The sequence below is a fragment of the Condylura cristata genome, unplaced genomic scaffold (assembly GCF_000260355.1).
Source record: "Condylura cristata isolate star-nosed mole 26May11 unplaced genomic scaffold, ConCri1.0 scaffold00008, whole genome shotgun sequence".
NCBI lineage: Eukaryota > Metazoa > Chordata > Mammalia > Eulipotyphla > Talpidae > Condylura > Condylura cristata.
This window is the reverse complement of record NW_004567109.1, coordinates 20,597,423-20,619,039: the sequence shown is the minus strand read 5'-3', so window position 1 is coordinate 20,619,039 and position 21,617 is coordinate 20,597,423. Positions and strand designations below refer to the sequence as shown.

At 44.4% G+C, this 21,617-nt stretch overlaps 1 protein-coding gene across 1 annotated transcript in view; it reads right to left on the bottom strand.

Annotated features, from left to right (window-relative positions):
• Positions 1-21,617, bottom strand: part of MACF1 (microtubule-actin crosslinking factor 1) — a 297,509-nt gene that overhangs the window by 161,736 nt on the left and 114,156 nt on the right. Inside the window, exons 3-6 of the mRNA XM_004678829.2 lie at positions 15,719-15,780; positions 7,777-7,866; positions 4,067-4,144; positions 694-786 (exon numbers count right to left, since the gene is read on the bottom strand). Coding sequence (XP_004678886.1) covers positions 694-786; positions 4,067-4,144; positions 7,777-7,866; positions 15,719-15,780 — 323 coding nt within the window. The remainder of the gene's footprint in view (positions 1-693; positions 787-4,066; positions 4,145-7,776; positions 7,867-15,718; positions 15,781-21,617) is intronic.

The window sequence follows — 21,617 nt, the reverse complement described above, 5'->3', positions numbered from 1 at the left end:
TAATCCCCAATGTCATGGTATCTGGACACAGAACTACTTTAGGGAGGTTATTTGGGCTAGAGGAAGTCTTGAGCAGAGAACACCCATATAGGATTAATCTCCTTATCAAAAGATGAAGAGATGTAGACTCTTTCTCTTCAGGCACGCAGCAAGGAAAGATCACGTGAGGCCATATCCAGGAAGAGAGCCCTAACCAAGAGCCCCACCTTGCTGGCACCTTGATCTTGGACTTACAGAAGTGTGAGCAAGAAACCTTTGTTGTCATCCAGTGAGGGTATTTGGTTACAGCAGCCCAAACTGACTAAGATGGTGCCACAGTAAATCAGGCTTGTTCTAAGATCTACATCAAAGTCCTACCCCACCCTAATAAAGCATCCACACCAACATCTCTCCCCACCCTTCATTCTCCAAGTCAGTTTTGACTCAGCCAAACGGACTTCTAAGGACCCGACTGCCAAAGACAGGACCGAAAGCACAAACAAGCAAAAAGTCCCAGTTCATCATGCAAATGAGTAGGAAGTTCAGAAACAGCTTCATCTTCAGGCCAACCCTAACTGCTTTCCCAGCTCCCACACTCACCTTTGTTCACTGTCAAATACAGAGGTGGCAGCTCAGGGCTGCCCATGGAGGGCAGTACAATGTCTAGGTCAAGCACAACCCAAGTAACAGTGACCCAAACTTTGCAGACCCTACCTGGAAGTGCAAAATAATGGTCCAGATCAGGCCGAGGGTCAGCTTGGGGTTGCCATCTGTGATGTCATCATTGCGAATATTCACTAATTTCACCTGAAAAATAAACAGAAGCTGATATCAGAGCTCTGGGACATTTTGTTTGAGCTTAGATTTTTATCAATTACAGTGTTTCTTGGTTTGGTGGTTGGACTATGCATAGATTTGTATAGCTATCACCATTATCGGGATAACAGAACCATTCCCCAAAAGGTTTACTTGATGTAACCCCTCTGAGGTCAAAACCTGCCTTCACACACACACACCCCACCACCAACTCCCAGCAACCACTCTTCTCTTTCCAACTTTGCTTTTTCTGTGGCCTTCCACTGAAGGGCTTTGGGGTTGTTTACCATTTGAGACAATTAAGAATAAAGCTCCACAATCGTTGTGTAGGATTCTGTGACAGCACATGCTTTCATTTCTCTAGGGTAACTTCCCAGGGGTGGGCTTGCTGGCTCATACAGTGATTGGTTCTATTAGAAACTGCGAGGCTATTTTCCAGGGTGGCTACGTTTGCATTCCCTCCAGAAAGGCAACCTCGCAGGCACATGTGGAATGTGGGTTGCTTTGCTGTTAAGTCATGACAACCTGACTTTTTTTCTTTCAAGGTTAAGAGAGAAAGACAGGTGCCTCTCCCCCCTCACCTCCAGCTTCCCTCCTTGGTCCCAGAGCTCCCATCTCCCCATGTCTCCCATAGTCATTCCAAGAACACAAAATGCACAGACATACCACCCTCCCACCACCTCAGCTGACCCTCCCCCAGTGTACTGACAACTGAGGGTCTGGGGAAACTTCCACCTCAGTCCCTGTTAGCCTCTTCTTCACACCCCTACTGAGCCCGAGTTCAACGTGACAAAATGTCCTTGAGCTATCCTCCCTTTATCTCTTCAACTGAACTGAAATCTGTCTCTGAAGAATCCTAGGGACTTCAGACAGAGCTTCACTTTTCCCTCACACTATCGGTAGTCTGAATGCTTGGTCCCTCCAAAACTCACCTGTTAAATCCTGAGGGCCAATGTGATGCTATTAGAGGTGGGGTCTGGGGGTGACAGCAAGGTCACAGGTGTGGTGCACCCATGGGATTAGTGAGCTTACAAAAGGACCCCAGGGAGCACCAAGCCCCTTCCAACACGTGGGGACACAGCTAAAAGACATGTAGGAAGCAGCAGTGTGGATCTAGCAGTGTTTCTCAGATCTTGGAATCCCCAGTCTCCAGAACAGTGAGAAATAAATCTCTGTTGTTATAAGGCACTCAGTCAGTGATATTTTTGTTACAGCAGCCTGACTGAGTAAGAGCTGGGCAGGTTCTTTCCCTTTTTTAAAAAAAAAATCCGTCTCCTCTTCTGTGTATGGGAGGCGAGAGAAGTCGCCCCCGGAGTCTGCGCAAGCCGCCTTTCTCCCTGCGCCCAGGCTGGTAGCCGGCACTCAGCCACGCCCCCGGCCACCGGCTCTCCCCTTTCGCCCTGAAGTCTGCTTGTCTTGGCCAAACTCTTTCCACTCCACCAACCCTTGATGACTGCAGCATCTAAAGCGACTCTCCTTTCCTACTTGGCATCTTCTACTGCCCTTCTTGGCAATTTTAGCACTTGTCTCATATGACCCAAGTATCTCCCTAGCTGCACAAACCATCTGCCTTTTCAATTCGGATGACTTTCATGTTTGCTCTACGTGGACACCTGCACAGCTTCAACCTGGGCCTCACCATGACCAAGCACTGTGCCAGAGTCCTCGCTGTCCTGAATCCACCAGGCTTGCCCACCCACGCTTTCACCCTTTCGGAGTGCCGTGCTCTGTCCCTATTTAGGCCTCTTCAATTCTCCTCAATTTACCTTGCCCATTACACCCACTCTGGTTTTCTCTAAGGCTACAGATATTTCAGAGTGACTTTCTCAAATATCCGAAACACTGCAGCCTCCAGCTCTTCTACCACTTTTCATTTATCAATTTATGTCAGCAAATATTTATGAAGTAAGATTATGCATTCATTATGACAATGATGGAGATACAGAAGCCGAGTGAGATGGTGTTGCCTGTCTTCACAGGGCCCACAGTGTACTACATCAGTGAAATAAGAACGTAGACGGAAACCGCTATGGGGTTACATAGGGAATTCCCTGGGTTAATGAGGACTGCTGATAAGAGAGACAAAAATGGACTGACTTCTAAGGTATACAGCCCACTTGCTGTCCTCTTGACCCGTGCTGTTGCCTGGCGACCAGCTCCACCTTTTTCATACAGCTCTCAGCAGATGACACACCGACTCCCTCACCACTACAAACTATCTCCGTGTCTTTCTCCCTCCGCCTTATTTCTCCTTGTGTCTCAGAGAGACAGGAATTTTCCTCTTTCTGTTCAAAGACAAGCACCGTGTTCTGTATTCTGGATCCTGCCCCTCCGTCCAAGACTTGCTTCCACCTAACAGGAAGCAACAGGCGGAAGGATGGCACGCGGACACAGCAGGGACGAGGGGAGGGGCCCGCTTCCTGGTTGGCTCTCTCTGGTGATTTGGGGCAAGGTACTTCGCAAGTCCCTGTCTCCTGTCTATGAAGTGAAGACTTGGGCTAGCAGACATCTGTGTAACCTCCTCCCTCTCATTTTTGGTCTCCCTCTCTTCACTGGTTTCTCCTCATGTGTCTAAAAATATGTTGTTGTCTTCCTTCCCTATTTAGGGAGGGAAGAACTTCCTTAAAGAACTCATGTAACCCTTCTCTGTTCTCGTCCATCACCGATGCTAAGACCCTTCCCACGATCTGATGTGGTGGCCGACAGCCCTGACCACCCCATCGACTTTTGTGATGACACAGGCCTCTGGCTTTCCCTCTCCCTGGGTGCTGTAACTTTTCCCATGTTCTTCACTGTTCATCTTTCATGCTCATTATGACCCCCACCTCAGGTGGACCCATAAAGTTCAATCTCTGGCATTTTGCTCTTCTTTTTCTTCTTCAATATTTATTTATTTATGCATACAATAACTTGGGTACAGGCCAGAGGTGTACCCACTTTGTCTTCTGCTCCCCACTGAAGACAAAGTGGGAAACAGAACAGGCAGACTGACTGAAATACACTGCTAAGGGGAGCTGTGGGCAAGACAGGAGAGGGCTGCTGCCCATGTGGGTCAGCGCCCTGGCTGGGGATGGAACTCGTGCTCAGTAGCTATGGACAGCTTCACAGTGCTGCCCTTTAGTCCCTTGTACCACCAGGAAGGTCCCCATTTTGCTCTTCTTGTTAACATTCTCAGCAACTCTGAGAGCTTCCCAGAATGCCGAGGACATCCCTGGGTAGGGACAGCGTCCAGCATCCCCTGCAGCATGGGTAACACACAGGATCATCTCACCTGTCTCTGCTTTAGAAAGTCCAGGGCGATCTGCACATTCTGCAGCCTATGAAACCGCATCCTGCCCTTCTCCCGGGGCTACAAACAAACAAACAAAGGGATGTTAATTTTAGTTACAGCAATTTTCCTAGGCAGACCCCTTTCCTCTTTCAAGGACTGAAAGACCATAAAGAACGCCTCCTGGGGGAAGCCAGGTGTGGGAGCACACACAAAACCCTACTGAGGCAGATCCTGTGCACCTCATCTTCTGGGTCTCACAGAGCTCATTTCCCACCCCGCCCCCCGCCCCCACCTGGAGTACACGGGGCCTTTTGACTGCAAACACTGAACCGGGACGGCAGCTTCTCTATCGGTTCCTCTGCAGTTATGAGTGGCAGATCTTGATTCTGATTGTAAGGTTAATGGAAACAAGAGATTCTGGTTCTGTGGCTCCTAAAGCCCCAGCTAGGTGCTGATATACGGGATGGGTGGAAGCAGTAACTGCATTATCACACAGCAGTGGACAGAGGCAGCTTCTCAGGAACAGGCAAACCAGAAGTAGGCAGTTTAAAACTAGAGAGTAAGGAGCTGCACGTGTTCAACCAACAAGTGAAAATTTCCCAAAGGAGAGGCAAAAATCAGGAAAAAACCTATTTTCTGGGGTATCAATGTAGGAAACACCCAGAGCAAACAACCCTTCATGATACAAGGCTATTCAATACCATACTCTAGAGAAATGTATGTTCTGCTCTGCACTCCACCAGGAATGTCATACAGGTCACAGGAGAGAAAGCTGTCTCCCTTCAGTGTCTCTGCTGCCAGCCAGAGCTCAACAACGAGCCAACCAAAGTGGGTGACATCTGCTTGTCCACTGGGGACATGGGGTGGCTGTCTACCTCTGGAATGCTCTGTCCGCCACACCTCTGAAAACTCACTTGTAACCGTTCACCTGTAACTGCTAAACTGGCACTGACTGAAAGCTGCTATGGTTCCCGTACTGAGGCAACACTGGCCCGGGTGGAAATGGGCACAAGGTAATTTCTTAAAGCAAGTATTTAAGAAAAACCTCTTTACCAAGAACCTCTTCTCAGTGAGTTCAGCAAAACAAACTGTGAATATTACTTAGAGGATGCTAGACCCTGTAAAGCTGAAGATTTGAAGGTAACAGAAAGAGGGGTCAGTGAGGTGAAAAGATGCCTTTAAGAGGACAGGAAATGGGGACACTGATCATGCTTCTGGGGAGAGATCATCGACTATATGACTTCAGGACTGTAGGAAGGACATGCCCCTTGTACACACACTAATCTCTACCTCTTCTGTAGTCGCCCACCAAAATAAATATCCTACGAACATGCAAGTTAAATCTCTGTCCTCCATGGCAACTAGAGATATTGTTAACCACGGCAGAAAATCTCCATGCAATGCGTGGTCTGCAAACAGCAAACAACAAACAGGTTGTTCTGAAAACAAATGACGCGTGTGAGGTAAGAACCTGAAGGCTGGAGAGGTAGAAAGCGTACAACAGTTAGTCTGGGGTGTGGAGCTGTGAGCAATTAACTATCATGCTGTCAACTAAACTTTCCACAGTTCTGCAACCTGCACTCAGACAACACAGCAAGGCCATCAGAAGGCTCTGGGTCTCCAGGTCACATTAGGACTTGACATTTCCAAGCACCGCAATTCTTCTGTGCCAGCCATTAGAGAAGGAAGACAATTCCCAGTCATCTAACAGTACAAGAGGCACAATTGGTTTTAACCACTTTCTCTGGGGACATTCCCAGGTGCATCAAGAGGCAACTGGAACCTGAGCTACTTGGAGACCAAGAGCACCTCAAACTCTGATGGCCCTGCCGTGCCAGCTGGGTGCTGGCATCCCCGGGGGACCTACGACATCATCATCATCTTCCTCCTCCTGCTCCTCGCTGTTTGTGTGGCGCCAGGAGGGCATGCTCACCAGGCGGAGGGTCTTCAGCCCAGCTGGCTCCTTTGGCCACCAACCAAGGCAAAGACAACACAGAGTAACAGGAAATTCACAACACAAAAACCAAGAGAAAATGAATGTAACATTTATTTAAAAAAAAAAAGTGAAACTAAATATGAAAACACTTCCCACCTCCAAAAAAGATGCAAACCAAATCAAGATTACAGCAGATGGTTACAATGAACACTACTAATGCTGAAACACCTTCAATTCTCCATGGCCATCCACCCTCTCTGCTTTAGTGATTCAACTAAGGGAAAAAGAAGTGATGAGAATAACCATAGATGAGATATTGGGATGTTTTCAGTGAAAAGTTGATCTCCTAGTAACATCTCCCCTAAACACCTGTAAGTTTTCAATGGTTAGAAAAAGACATTAGCGTGGAGTGGTTTTAACCTGTTTTGTAAGCAATGTCACCAAAAAGGATCACATTTCAATGTAAAATCACTATAAGCTCTTCAAATATACTAGTTAAATCGTCTAAATTACAATATTGTGAGCACTGAAGAGGAACGTCTAGCACAGCAAAAGTGAAATTCTGATTACTTATGAGATTTACAGATGAGGACCAGAGTTCATTCTAGTTCAGAACCCACCATGTGGGGGTGAGTAGTTGGCTGTGCTAATAAAGACATCTGTTAATGTTAGGCCATTGAAAATGATAAAATAACTTATTGCAAGGCGGCGAGGGGGGCGGGTAGGGAGGGGGGAGTGGAAGCCAAACAAGTGGCCTGGGGAAGCCAAACCCTAATCCTGGAAAAGCTGAATATTACCAAAGGAGTAAAGTCTAATGTGCCAAGTGCTGTTCTTGAAACACAATCAACAATGACTAAGAATTCACCAAAGGCAGTGTGTGGGCCGAGTTTCACAGACTCGCTGAGCCACACACCTCTTCAGCTCTCCCCACAGAGGTCTCCAGGGCTCATCCCTGGGTTTTTCTAAATGAAAACCATGTGGTCTGTGAGGCCAGAGATCGAACAATATCACCTGCTTCCAGTAGGCTCATACAGGAAGCTGTGGGCACACAGGGAGGTTACTCTGACCTGCAAACCAAGCTTAGGACTAGCATCTGAACAGCCCAGAGGCTCAGGCGAGGTTTGCCTTCAATTTGTTTGTAGGTGTTTCCCACAAGCAATGTTTAATACATTTTGGGAGAAAGTGGGTGTCTTTAATTAGCCAAGGAGCCAAATGTACTGCATCCAGGGCGATGCGCAGACATCAACTTCAGCACTTCTCTGAATCTGTGCGACTCAGTGAATCACACAGAAGGGAGAAGGTGAGGCAAACTGGAAAAAAGAATTCAACACCTGAGCTTTTAAATGTAAACTTCAGGTCCTTATTTGAAGACAGAAAAACAATTTCACGGTAGTCAGGAAAAAAGGATTCCGTACAACTACAAACAAAAACCTAAGGGGAAAGTATATCTTATTCAAAAACCTTTAAGTGCAAATCTACTATTCCTGAAACAGTGGAAATAGATAAAGAATAAATAAGGAGAAAACATGCAGCTATGAAAGGATTATATAATGGTTGTCTGAGTCCATCAAGAAATGAATATATATGATGAGATGAAATGACATCATTTGTAAACTCTGAGTCTGAGTTAGAAATCAAGTGCACCAAACTCTTCTGGTGCCTCCTCCCATTAACAGGCACCCATGCCACTGTCCTGGTGCTTGCGAGTGGCTGAGAAGCTGTTCACGGGGCCACGCCTGGGGGGGTCACTAACTAGCAGAAGAGAGGTGCTCACCAGCTTGATGCCCGAGAGGACCTCCAGCAGAGAGATCAGGTTATGGCCATCCCGCAGGTCTTCGTACAGGTCATTGATGTGCTTGCGCACCTGTGCAGAATGAGAGGCAGACTATTATTATCTACACAAGACTCTCTGGTTCAAGGTAAATACAAATGACATAACTTGAGTTAAAAAATTCACGAATTTTCAGGTTGGAATACAATACATACGGAATGGGGTACGTGCCAGAAAAAGAGACAGTGAGACAGAGGCAGAGAGTTTTTATTTGAAGCCAGATCTATTATATACCCCAGCAACCCTGAACAATATTCTAGAATGCTTAAGCAAGTAGCTGGGGACTTTTAATGGTCCTGTAATACCTGAGGGATTATTATGGGCCAAACTGTGACACAATGGCCAGTGATGGACAATGGGTAAAATCCAGAGTCCAAAAAGCCTTCCACAGGATGGATACAGGAAACTGAAATTTAGGTCCTCTGCGTACCTCTAATCCAATCTTTCTCTCACCAAATATTTCTAATAGTGAATTTAAAAATATTTTCCTTGAAGAAAAAAATTCCAAGTTTAAACCTAAAACTATGAGGAAAACATTTCACTTTGGGGAAAAGTATAGTTAATGTCAAACATTGAGACAAATGTCTTTTATGTTCTCTTGTCTTTCCCTTGCATATATAAGGTGGGGATCGCTGTCATTCTTCCTAGTTTACACATGAGAAATGAGGTGCAAAGAGTTTAGTAAATGTCCAGGGTCGTTAAGTGAAAAACTTGACCCCATTTGGTCTTTTTGTTTTAGTTTAGATTTTTTAAATTATTTATTTTAAAGCACTTTTTTCTTACAACCTTTGTTAATTCTTTGCTAGTACAGGATTTCTCCCCTCAAGTGTGGTCACCATAATCCTCCCTTTCACTCACCCCCATGTCCACCCCTCCCCTCATGATTTAGTTTTTGCCTTAACTACTATGCTTTATAATCAAACATACCTTGTTTCATTTATTTAATCTAAGTCACCTCCCACTGAAATGTATTACTCTGGAAAAGAAACTGGGCAAACTGAGGCCCGGGAAAGTAGGTCACACGTTCCTAGTAAGTGGCTAGAGCTCTTCTGATTCTAAGTCTCGCGACAATTTTTATTTATTGACTTATTTGTTCATTTGTTTGTTCGTTCATTCGTTCACTCATTCATTCATGCACAGAAGATATGAGATGCAGGCCAGAGGTGCAGAGAGTGAAAGTGGGAGCGGGAGGGGTGCGGAGAGGATTCACCAGAGACAGGGTAGGGGGCAAAACAGGCAGATCCACAAAGCACACTGCTGAGGGGAGCAGAGAGTGAGACAGGAGAGGTCTGCTGCACCATGTGGGTCAGCTCCCTGGCTGGGCATGGAACTCAGGCCACAGCAGGGATAATGCTGAGACTTAACCCCTAGCCCACCAGGGAGGCCCTTGACAATTTTATTAAGCAATATTCACAACAACGAATCAGAAGATTAAAGGAAATTATAAGGAAGGAGATTAATTTTCAACATAAATAGCTTCTGGATAACAGCAGAAAGTACTTTCAAAAGTACATTTCTAGTCATTGGAATTTTTAAGTATAGGCCAAGATATTTGAGTAAAAAACTAAACTACAGTGCTATCCAATTTTAATATTCCAGTGTTCAAAACAGACTGGGTATCAGAAAAGATAAAGGTTGGAGGCATCTGGGGAACTTTTGGAAGAGAAAGGAACAAAGGATTAGAAAAGTTTTTTGATAGGAAAAAAGGTGTGAAAAGTACGCAAAGACTAGGTGTAGAGGTGAAAATATGTGAGGCATGTGTGTCTGGATGTGTGTGAAGGGCAGACACCAGCAGGATAAAATTGTTCAGGGAGAATCAGATAACAGCTTCCAAACAGCTAGAGACTATTTCTTCAATTTGTTGTGGTATCCAAAGTACTAGAAGACACAGCAAACTTTTTAGTTTAATCTGCAGTATTAAATTTTTCTTCTCCATTTTTTAGTTTAGACAAACATCTAGGTCAACTGTAGCCGTTGCTAATCTCTATGGTGTATAAACACGACCATGACCAATTTCAAGCTACAAATATAATACCAATAAATGTGATGCTGGAAAGAAATATACAGAACACCATTACCTAGAATTTCCACCATGGAGCTACAACAGACATAATTAATCTCCAGAGCACAGACAATAATAACATGGACCAAAATAATTATGAAGTAATGAGTTTTAAGAATTTATTACCTTTATCTTAAATATAATTTCTTTAATTATAAGTATATATATAATTCAAATTTTAATAATAACGGTTTGTAGCAACCAGCTCACAAAATTCCTAAAAATTTAACATTTGGCTCTCATGATTCTATATGAGCTGTTCCCACATGCCAGTAGCTGTAAGATTTCAAGGTTTCAACTTGGGGACCTAGAACAACCACAGAGCACCACTAACAGAAGCAAGCAGGTCATGGAGGCTGGAAAGGGAGTGGATTTGGGTTACGTTCAGTTTTAAATGTGCTGAATTTAAAACAGCAGCAAAGGAGTTACAGATAAATGTTCCTGAAGCAGGAAACACCAGAGTTCAATCTGGGTCAGAGGACAACGGAAAGGCACAAGTCCTATGTGCAGAGAAGCGAGTGCAAGACATGGGAAACGTTGGGAGCTTCTGGCTTAGGGGCAAGGAGAGAGCAGATTGCTACACACTGAGCCAGAGGAAACAGCCAAAACCAGAGGGAGGAGGTGGAAAAGCAATCAACAAAGGCCAGGGCCGGAGGGGAGACGATGGAAGGAGGATAGGTACAAAAGCCAAGAACACCATACTCAAAGAAGGGCTTGTCCCAGGATCAAATGCTACAGGTCTTGATGAGGACTACAATAGGGTTCTTGAATCCTCCCACAAATAAGAATATTTTATATCTTGAGAATAATTTTCTAGAGAAAGGTAAAGTGTGGGTAAGATTACAAATGAACAGTAGCTTTTTTTAAATTAAAAAATATTAAATACTTGATATTAATGGTTAAGAAGAAGGACATTACTGAGGGATTTATTTGTGGCAGATAAGGCTAACAAAGTCCACAGAGATGAGGAGTGGCATCAAAAAATTATTTAATTACAATTGAGCTGAGGACCAAATGAGATCATGTTATCAACAGGATGCTAAGCACTAGAGTATTACAAAAGAAAAAGGAGGCACTTTGAAATGTAAAATTAATTTCACACGAGGGCTCCAAATTCTCCCTGAAAACTACTAGTTATGCTTTGACACTTGGGAGTCACAAAGACTAACCACACCTTGCAAGGCAGGAATAGCACATGTCTCTCAACATTTGACTTAATATAATAACTACGTAACTGTGACAATCAGCAGAGACACAGGTGTAATGGGGGAAGGGGAAGTTGTGGGGTTATATTTTCCTGAAAAGTTTTCAACAATAGAAAAAACGTCTTGAAAATTTTCAGATGCAGAAATAGGGTTTGGAGGCTTAGTTGAAACCCAAAGATCACATAGCTAGTAAATAGCCGGGCTGATCGAATCCAGGTCCTCTACACAGCCTTTAACTCTTCTGCATGTACTAAGTTGTTTCAAGTTTTCCACAAGTCTCCTAAGTAGCAGAAGTTTTAGAGACAGTCAAGTAAACCTAAGCATGCTCAGGAATCATCAATACCTATGTTTCTTTGCAAGAAGTCATGATGCTATTCTGTCAACAAATAAAATGAGTAGGAAAACTATTTAGGTCCTTGCTGGTTTACTCTACCTGTGAAAATCAGGATTAGTGCGTATCTTCTAAGAATCTATACAAATGGTGAACAAACTCAGGAAAAGATATTCAGTGTCATTAGCAATAAGAAAAATGTAAATCAAAACTACAGTGAGGTACCACTGTACAGCCACCAGGATGGATAACGAAAACGATGGGCACAGCATCTATCCAAATGGAGGTCCATAACTCTCAGGGGAAGAGAGGTTTACAGATCATCAAGCCCTGATTTAGCCACGAACCTATGGTCACACTTGGCCATGAAGGCCACACTCCTCTCCTTAGCATTCAACCAGCACCGTTTTTCAAGCTCTTAAATTAAACCCCCCTGCCACTGTCCTTCTGACCTATCCATCAGCTGTGAATGAGCAAAGAGGTGCGAAAGTGCACACAGTGCTGAGGAAGCAGTGGGTCATCTTGTGTGGCCACAGCCGAGACTGCGCGGGAGAGTGTCCTGAACCCCTGCAGCTCTCGCCAACCCTCTCCTCACTAGAGGGCCTCACACAGACAGATTAAACGCAAAGGGCAAGTAAGAATCTAGAGTTTCAGAGCTTACATTGCAAAGATAAATAAAAATGGAAAGAAGATTCCATCTCCTAGATTAAATGTGGGCTTTTCCTTTCTACCTATTCACCTCTGAAGTCTATGGTCTTTCTCCACCTTCTTAAGGGAGTTCGAGCTCTGTCACATCCTCTCATCCTTTCTCCAAGTTCTTTTTCTTCAACTACCAGGGCTTAAAGATAGAGCAAAGACAATTTGAATAAAACCTCATTCAAAACTCTACATTTTCCTTTTTGATGATTCCGGGATATAAGAAGAACTCCTGAGTCTGGGGCTTTCATTCTATATGTAGTGGTGAGTTATTTCAGGTGCTTACATCCTCAACAAAAGCGTTTTAAGACTGGGTCGACAGTAGTCTTGACTGACAAAGAGGAATTGTTTCTCAAAGCAGTATTTGGGAATCCAAGAGTTCCCAAGACATCTAGATCTAGAATCCAAGATCTAGATGAGCACATCAGTCTACTAGCCAGTAGCAACATTCATCTGGGTATTTGGAGAACACAGCAAAGGATGCCTGCCTGAGTTGCAAAACCACAAATCTTGATCCCTAATTCTCAGCCCAAAGTTTAAAGAATTTCTACATGGGTCAATAATTATGATTAGCAGCAAATCTCTTTAAACTATCCCAAGATGACGAAAATGCATTACAATCTACGTGGGGCCGAGACAAGATGAAAAACAGCCAGGGACTTCCGTCTCTGGCTGGCCTCCAGCTGTTAACAACCCTCTGGTGTGTCTAGTTTCTCCCTCCCCAGGCCTCCTGTCATCACACAGCCCTGAGGCAGAGGCCCACCAGGCAACATCAGTCAGCCACAAATGAAGAACAGGGAGTCAGGGCATTTGCACTCAAATACCGAGGTTAGGGAAATGAGCCAGAGACAGGATAAATGCAGTTTGTCCTGTTTGAACTGAAGTATGAAAGCAGAGTAAGCTGGGGACATATTTGTAAAAAGCAAAAGTAACTTTGACCAAAAGATGCACGGTTGATTCTTAGCTCCATCCCTCACTAACTATAGGGTCTGGAAAAGTAACTCTCACATTTTTTAGTTGTGAAAACTGAGCACATGAGACACCCTTACTTCCTTCAGGGTTACTGTAAGGATCAAATCAGACAGGGGGGTGGCTTTCTGAGCTATAAAGCACAACTCAAGTATTATTTTTTCCAGGCAACACTCAGTTACTGGACACATCTCAGGTCCTTGGTGCAGCACTTAGTGGAAAGAGTAGCACAGCCAGCCAGCAGCATGCTGACAGAGACCAGTGAACGCACACACAGGCAGCTCTTCACAGTGGTGGGGAACAGAAATGGAATTGCAGTTAATTCATCATGGGGAATGGAAGTCAGAGTCTCAGTAAGGTGATGCTGGAGTGGGCTTTGAAGGGTAACTGGGTGGTGGCAAGGATGAAGAGGCTGGGATAGGCCTTCTAGGGAGAGAGACATGAATAAGCAAAGAGGTGCAAAAGTACAAGTGTTTAGGGAGCAGTGGTTTGGCTTATCTGGTGACAGCACAGGCTACACACACCAGAAAAAAATGCTCAGGAATGAAGTTGGATAGGACATGGTTGTAAAGGACATCCTTATAGGGTTATGTGTCATCAAACTAGAGTCAGCTGGTACACAACAAAGGGATTAGGTAATTTTTCCTACATGTCTTTCTTTTTGTGCTTAAAAAATAAGACACAATATCTACCTTCAAGTTATAATCTGGAAGAAAGAAAACATATAAATGCCATAGGTGTTCACAGGAGCACAGTGGGGTAACAAAGGACAGTGTGTGCAGTTCCATACAGCAGAGGCATGAAAACTTTATGGGGGAGGCGCTAAGCGGGTGTTACCCAGAAGGGATATATTCCACACTGAGGAGCAGCTGAGCAAAGAGACAGCCGCCAAACATCATTCAGCAAGAGCTCCAGGTCTGAGGGGAGCTTGGGGTTACATGCCTGGAAAGGCAGGCAAAGCCAGGGCTAGTGCTGCAAAGGGAAGAGCACAGGTCTAGACGACAGGTTCCGTGAATTCTAACACCTCAGGCCTCCCTCTTTCTAGTGGTGTAACCTTGAACAAGTTACTGAACTTACCTAAGCACCGTGCCCCTCATTATTAAAATGGGAATTTTGATAGAACCTGTCCTATAAAGTGAAGGGAAGATTAAATAAGATAATTGAAAGGCTTTAATACAGAATGCCTGATCAATAGTAGTACTCAATAAACTACTATTATCATTGTCACTGTTACTAAAAAACGATTATGATAGCCAAGGCAAGACTTGAAGAGGCCGTGGACTACATTGGCAAGGATTTTTCTCAATTGGATGTGACTGTTTGGAGTGGTTGACACAGGAGAAAAGATGGGCAGGACTGGAGACAAAATGATTCCAGGTTCCTAACTTGAACAAGTAGGTACATGAGTGAAAATATTGAGCAATTTGGGTTGTAAATACACCTTATGTCTGAGTAACATCCAGGTAAGCGTGTCAAAGGGATATGCTCAAAGGTTTTTGAGTAGGTAAAGCTTCTATCCCTAACTTGAATGGACGTTCCTAATTACCCGTATCTTACAATTTGAGAATTGTCCTCACATATAGCCCCCACAAGCCAAGTGGTACTAATGAGCCATGTTTAATTAACAGAACCCACTCCTTGGCCACAGCTTACTGACCCTTGGAGGAAAAGGAAAGGCAGCCAATGAGATTCTTTGTGGTGTGCCTTTAGACAGGCGTTTATCACACACTGAGGGGCACCCATCAAAGCTCCCACACAAACAATGGGAGAAATAAATACAAGAGACATACGGAAAGAAGAAAAAAATGAAAGAACACGAGAAAATAGTTGCTCAATAATATACGATTTTTGTAAAGCACAGCTATACATCCAGACCTCACACTCTGAGATCACCTGTACTCTCTCAGGCCTGAGCTCTTTCGCATTCCAAGCATCCAAACAGTCCCTAGCACTAGAATAGATGAGTCTGCCAAAGAAGAACACAGTTCCACAGGCTACAGAGACACAGAGTAAGAGAAAAGTAAAACTAGGCTATTGTGTGGTGATGAAGTGGCTGCTGATGACCTCATCCAGAGCAGTGATTCCTAGAACTCAAAAACCTTGATTTCAAATCTTGGCCACCACACTCATCAACAAGCCCCAACCTTGCTTTCTCCTCCAGTAAGAGTAATATTATTTCCCCCCTCCTGCCACTGAGCTATTCCAGAATTGTTCTGCACCAGGTAGTTACCTGGTGCTTATATATGTGTACAGACACATACACATGTACTAATCTGAACAGTTAGTAGTTGTGTACTTTAAAAGAGAGAAAGAAAAGGAGAACAGAATTTTCTTTGCCCCATCCTTACCTAATAAACAAAGAAAGCAGCTTATAAAATGTGTAAAGCCAAAAGCAAAGTGTTCTTGGATCCCCAGGAATCACTCCCTAGTCCCCTCGACAACCTGCTGAGAATGGTGTTAACTAGCCCTGCCAGAAACTGATCAGTACAAGTTTCCACACTGTTGTAACCATGTTCTATATTTTAAAAGTCAGGACATCTTCCATAGGCTCGAGCACGTGTAAAACAGCTGGGAGCGGGGCTGAGAGACCAGAGACATGGCCTCCACAGGACGGAGTCCTACCTTCATCAGGTGCTTGTTGACCCACTTGGTGAATGTCTTCTTCTGCACGCGGTCCCGTTCATCTGTAAAGGAGAGAGGAGGCACTGGTTTAGTGTTACCGGGCACCAAGTCCATGGACCCCACCTTGTCCACACCCTGGATCCTCCAGTGGGAAGAGTTCCTATAGAACTGTGGGATGGTTGAGAGGAATGGCCTGCCGGGACCTCTTCCGCCCTGGCCATGTGGCCACTTTGCAGATTAGAGTCGAATGGCTCAATGTGGCCATGTCTCCTCCACATTGTTATTGTCTGCGGAGCAGTGCTTGCTTCCCCCACAGCAAATGCCAAAAGTCCAAAGCTGTGAGGGGGCTACCGCCAGCGGGGTGGGTGACCTAGCACCTGAGCTGCTCCCCCTACAGTGGTGAAATCTCACTCTTCAGACATCCATGCTCTGCTCCCTCCCTCCAGTCTCCTCAGGTCATTACAGTCAGACACCCACTGGTACACCTAACCCTCCCTCCCTTCCCTGAAGTCTGCCAGAGCCCCCATTTCCCTCTAGGCAAACTCCCATTCCTTCTCAGTCATCCTCTCATTGACAGAGACAGGACCCTCTGGTGCTCCATACAAGGCAGTGATGGCTCCACAGTGCGTCTAGCAAAGGACTCACTTTTTACCACAGCTGTCAATCCCCCAGAGCCACTTCCAAGCCACAGATCCATCAGCCGGGCTACTTTTCTGTTCGCTGGAAGCCTTACCGTCTTGGCCAGCTGATCCTCACTGTCACTAAGTTCCCTGCTGTCCTCACCTCCAACAGGCAAATCAGCTTCCCTGGCAACTTGGTGCACATGTACTATCTTCATACATCCTCTTCAGATTACCCCCAAACGTACGGTGACCTGCCTCTGGGCCTTCACGGCCCTTCATTTCCAACTCACATCCAGACCGCACACTTGCATCTCCTGACTCTGGTTCCTTGTGAAACACGCATCTTTTTAGCAGTCATCGTTATCTATCTCTCATACCTCCTAGCATCCTCAACCTTCAGTCACTCCATTCTCATGTGACACATGTATGAGGAACACCTGGGGATTATCCCACCTGTGCTAGACAATGTGGTCAAGCAGTTTGCTACTGCGTCACGAATAGCCCCTCCCACCGGCACAACAGCCCACAGCTCAATTCACCACGACACTCTCCAGGCCTGACCCACACACCATTGCTTCGCTCTGTCATTTCCCTCTTAGTCCGAGAACTTTCGGAAGAACATGGCAGAGTATATAAAACTGGCTCATTGGTAATTCACACAAAATTCACTTAGGGCTTTTCTCCCCACTGTCCAGTGACTCCCTTCTGACTGACTGCAAAGTAAAAGCTGCATCAATACCATTCAAAACAACGCCAGCACAAGCCTCCTCTTCGCCTCTAGCTGAATGCACTTTATTTACTTTTCTGAGTTAGTAGCCATTCAAGAAATGCTTCCTCATCTCTGTCTCTGGTCTTACATTCACTTCCTTTTTAGTCTTGTACCCTTTCCTATATTCAAGGAATGATGTCTTCCTACTTCAGACCACAAAACCTAGGAATTAGCAAGCACTTTCTAAATTATCTGGTATAATTCTCTAAGTCTGCTTATACAGCAATCCATTCAACAACAATGAGTCCTATGTTCAGGGTTGAAAGGTCTATCGAAAGCTTGCCTCCATGTGATCTTCTTAGATGCTTAAAACAGAATTCACCACCTTAAAAGGCAACACTTTCTAATTTAATAGTCCATAAAGTGTCATATCTGCTTGCCTCTAAATTATACCAGTTGGCTCTCATTTGGACTATTTTAAATTTTTTCAAGTGTAATCTATCTGTCACTTATTAGAATCCTGCTAACATTCGAAACCAGGATTTTTAATTAGATTTATCCACTGTCATTCCAATGTATTTGATCTGCCCATCCTGTTAGCAACATCTTAATCACCCTTTCTGCAGCGGTGTCACCTACAGTCTGAAATCAGAACCAGCCTGCAACTACAGTCTGATCTGGATCACTGACACTTTGCTCAGACTCTTTACTTTCTCTTCATGGCCTTCTACCTTCTTCCTCTCCACCTTCTCAAATGCCCAGCTTGTTCATTCACTCACTTACTCTTTGAACGCATCTTTATTAAGGAACCCAGATGCTTGGAACAGCCCGTGCTTGACTCTGGCAATAGATACATCAAAGTGACAGTGCTTCCTTGTGCAGAGCAGACGGCCTGGCAGCGAAGGGGAACAATGTCCAGGGAGTTTGATATGTGCTACACTGAGAGCACAGGTGCTCTCAGTGTGCTCAAGGCCACGAGAGATATGGCTAAGCCCACTAAGAGGGGAGGGAAAGCTGGAAGGCTAGCGAAAGTTTCCAAGGAATGAGTCCCACTGAGCCTTAAAAGATGAGCAGATGTTGGCCAGAAAGACACAAGAAGGTCAAAGTCTCTACATGAAGTGTCATTGATGCATGTTCTTGGAGACAAGAGAACTGAACAGAATTAAGATGGCTGAAAGAGAGGATGTATATTAGGTAGTGAGACTTAAAACTGAATAGGAAGCGTCAAATCATGATCTTTCATAAAGAGCTCAAAGCCTTCCACCAAGAAACTAGCAAGGGAAAGGGAAGCACCAAAAGATTTTAAATAGGAAAATGTGTTTGAAAACAATCATGCTGGCAGCCTTTCTTGAGATATCCATTCTCAATTCTCTCTCTCTAAGATTTGTTTATTTATCCATACAGAACTGGGGTAAAAGCCAGAAGTGCAGGGGTGGTAAGAAAATTTACCAGAGACAGAGAGGGGAGCAGAACAGGCAGACTGAGAAAGTACACTGCTGAGGGAAGCAGCGGGCGGGTAAAGAGAGGTCTGCTGCACCATGTGGGTCACCTCCAGGGCCGGGGATTAAACTCATGCTGAAGTGGCTTTAGCTTCTTAGTGCTGTGCTTTAACCCACTGCGCCACCAGAGAGGGCCCTCTCTCTCTCTTTTTTTTTTTAAAGATTAATTTATACATACAGAACTGGGGTATAGGCCAGAGGTGCGGGGTGTGAGAGGATTTGCTAGAGAGAGTGGGGAGCAGAACAGACAGACACAGCTGAGGGGAGCAGCAGGCAGGACAGGAAAAGTCTGCTTCACCGTGTGGGTCACCTCCCTGGCTGGGGATCAAACTTGTGCTGCAGTGGCTTCGGTAGCTTCATAGTGCTGTGCTTTAACCCACTGCACCACCAGGGAGGGCCCTCAATAGTCTCTTTGTCCTCCAAATTTTTATGGTACTAACAATGCTAATCACTCAATAGGTACTCATATAATTATGCAGAGTTCTGAACTTTAACATGCTTATTCTTACATCACCAATGAGATCATTAACTCCTGAAGGAAAGCAACCATGCCTGCCCTTTCTATATCTCCCTCAGCTTCAAACAGCTAAAACTCCACATACGACAACTTAAAACAAAACATTCTTGGTTGACCAATATATGATCAGAAGAGTAGCTAAAGAAATCAGGTCTAAGTTATCTACAAGAAAACTGTTCAATATGTAAAAACCCCCAACACCCCAGTAAGTCATCTACATGCCGGGACAAGCGAACAGAATGAACAAACCAAACTGAGGCTGCTCAGGGCCTCTGCCCACCACACTGTGGCCGGCACTGGCCAGCCCTGCCACAGCATACTCATCACCTTCATAATTGAGCTTAACAGGCTGGCTCTAGTTTTACTACATATACACTCTGAAGACACAAGACTTCTTATTTTCTTCTTAGAGTTTATTATAAAAGATGCGCGTGTTTGCTCTAACAAGTTGAACAATACATAAGAGAGAACAAAGTTAACAAGTTTTCCTTTAAACTAATCACTATTTTAAAGAGATGGAATTCGCTTGATTTCTTTTAGAACTGACATGTGAATAACACACTTGAGCCTTATTATCTGACTGCCCGCTGTTAATTCTGTATGCCAGTCAAGCCCTTCCATGAGGATAATACTCTAGAAAATTCTTATCAGTTATATTTTCAAACCCTAAAACACAGACTTTTAATTCAGAAGGAGGAGTTCCAACCATCTATTCTGAGGATAACATGGTACCAAGATCTTGCAAGACTGACCAGCCTGCGCAGGGCTGAGCCACGAGTTTCTCAGAAAAGAATTTGAAAGAACAACTTTGCCAGAAGCTGGAAGGTCCTTTTTTAGAATTTTGTGTTGCAGACCCATCAATTACATAGAAGTCCTTACCAGATTTAAATATCAGGATAAGAGGATTAACTCTATTGCCTGGAGTTTAAAATCTAAATGTTTCAGCAAGGAACTTCATTAAGGAAGCCAAGGAGAAGCTTTATGACACAGACCTTCAGAATGCTGCAAACAGCTCTCACCTCCAAAGTTTTAAGATTTAGCTACTACATATAAATCCCTAATTTAATTCCAGGCCCAGCAAAGCTCTTTCTATCTGGAGGTAGAATTTTCAGAAAGTACCCTCATGTAAGAGTAAACAGTCAAAGAAAAAGACATATTCTTTTTGATGCATCTTAATAAATTCAGCCCTGTCAAAGGCTAGGAACTGATTAACAGAACTCAAGGGCCTATAGGAAATTTCTCAGATTTAACATATGGACACACCAATTAACCACATGAGCTTACTGATCTAGAAGGATTTAATACTTATTCCTACTTTATTAAGATCACCTCTGCAAGTCACCGAGGGGCTAATTCCTACCCTCCTTTTCCTCCCCTTTCACTGGTAGCTATGTCCTTCATATAACATAGGGAGTCCCTTCCACCTAAAATCCAAATCCTACCTCTTTTTTTCTCCTGGGACTCCTCAGCCCAACAAAGATCCCTTTGTTTGGACCGTCTGACTTCTCCTTTGGGCTCCCTCCACAAGAATGGTGACAATATTCAGACCCCATTCCCTCACAGCCAACTCCCCCATGTGAGCTGGCTTCCTGCCCACACACTCACTGACACTGCCCTCCCACAGTCACCTAATCCCAGCCCAGAAGACACCGCTCATCATCCATCCTGTCTGTCACCTTTTAGACCTTCCAGCCCTCTGGAATCTGAGACTCCATTTTTCCTAGCCTTTCCTTCTCTTTCTCTGGTTACCTCTTGTCTTCTGCTCATTCCTTAAACATTTACTATTCCTTAGCCTTCTTGTCATCTGTATTATAGGTTCTAAGGGGTTGGGGGGGCGGTTGTGAACCATATAAAATTATGTACACTTTGCACTATGTACATTGTGAGAAAAAAACGGCATAGCTTTTCCAATAAAAGCAAAAAATAGCCATCTCTATATTCGCTCAGGGTATATATTTGATATATACCCTTGATCTCAGGCATAACGTATACACTGGAAATTCCTATATCCTTATCTTCTACTTGGGCCATAGTCTTCCTAAACATACCCTCATATGGCCAACTGCCTCCTAAACACTTCATGCTCATCTGAAACTCAATTTGTCTAAAGTGAACTCTTCTTTTCCTTCCTGTTTCTAGTAAGTTTCCCTGCTCTGACCCACCTGTTATGGACTGGCTGCTGTATGCTCCCAAAATTGATAGTGTTAGAAGAAGGCTAACCTTCAATGGGATAGTGTCCTAGGAGCTGAGGCCTCCGGAGGAGATTAGCCCCCATGGTAGAACCCTCATGGGTGGGGCTAAAGCCCGTGTGAGGGCAGAAAGCTCTCTTTCTGGGTGAAGTGAGAACACAGCAGTCTCTGCACCAGGAAAAGGGTCCTCGCTAGACAACAAATCTGCAGCTGCCTAACCTTAGATGTCCAGCCTCCAAAACTGTGGGAAATAAACTGCTGTTTCAGCCACACAATCTATGGTTTTATTATTGTAATCCAAACAATCCTTTTCACTGCTGCAAGCAATCTTTCTGACAAGACTGGTCTTGTTACTGTCCACC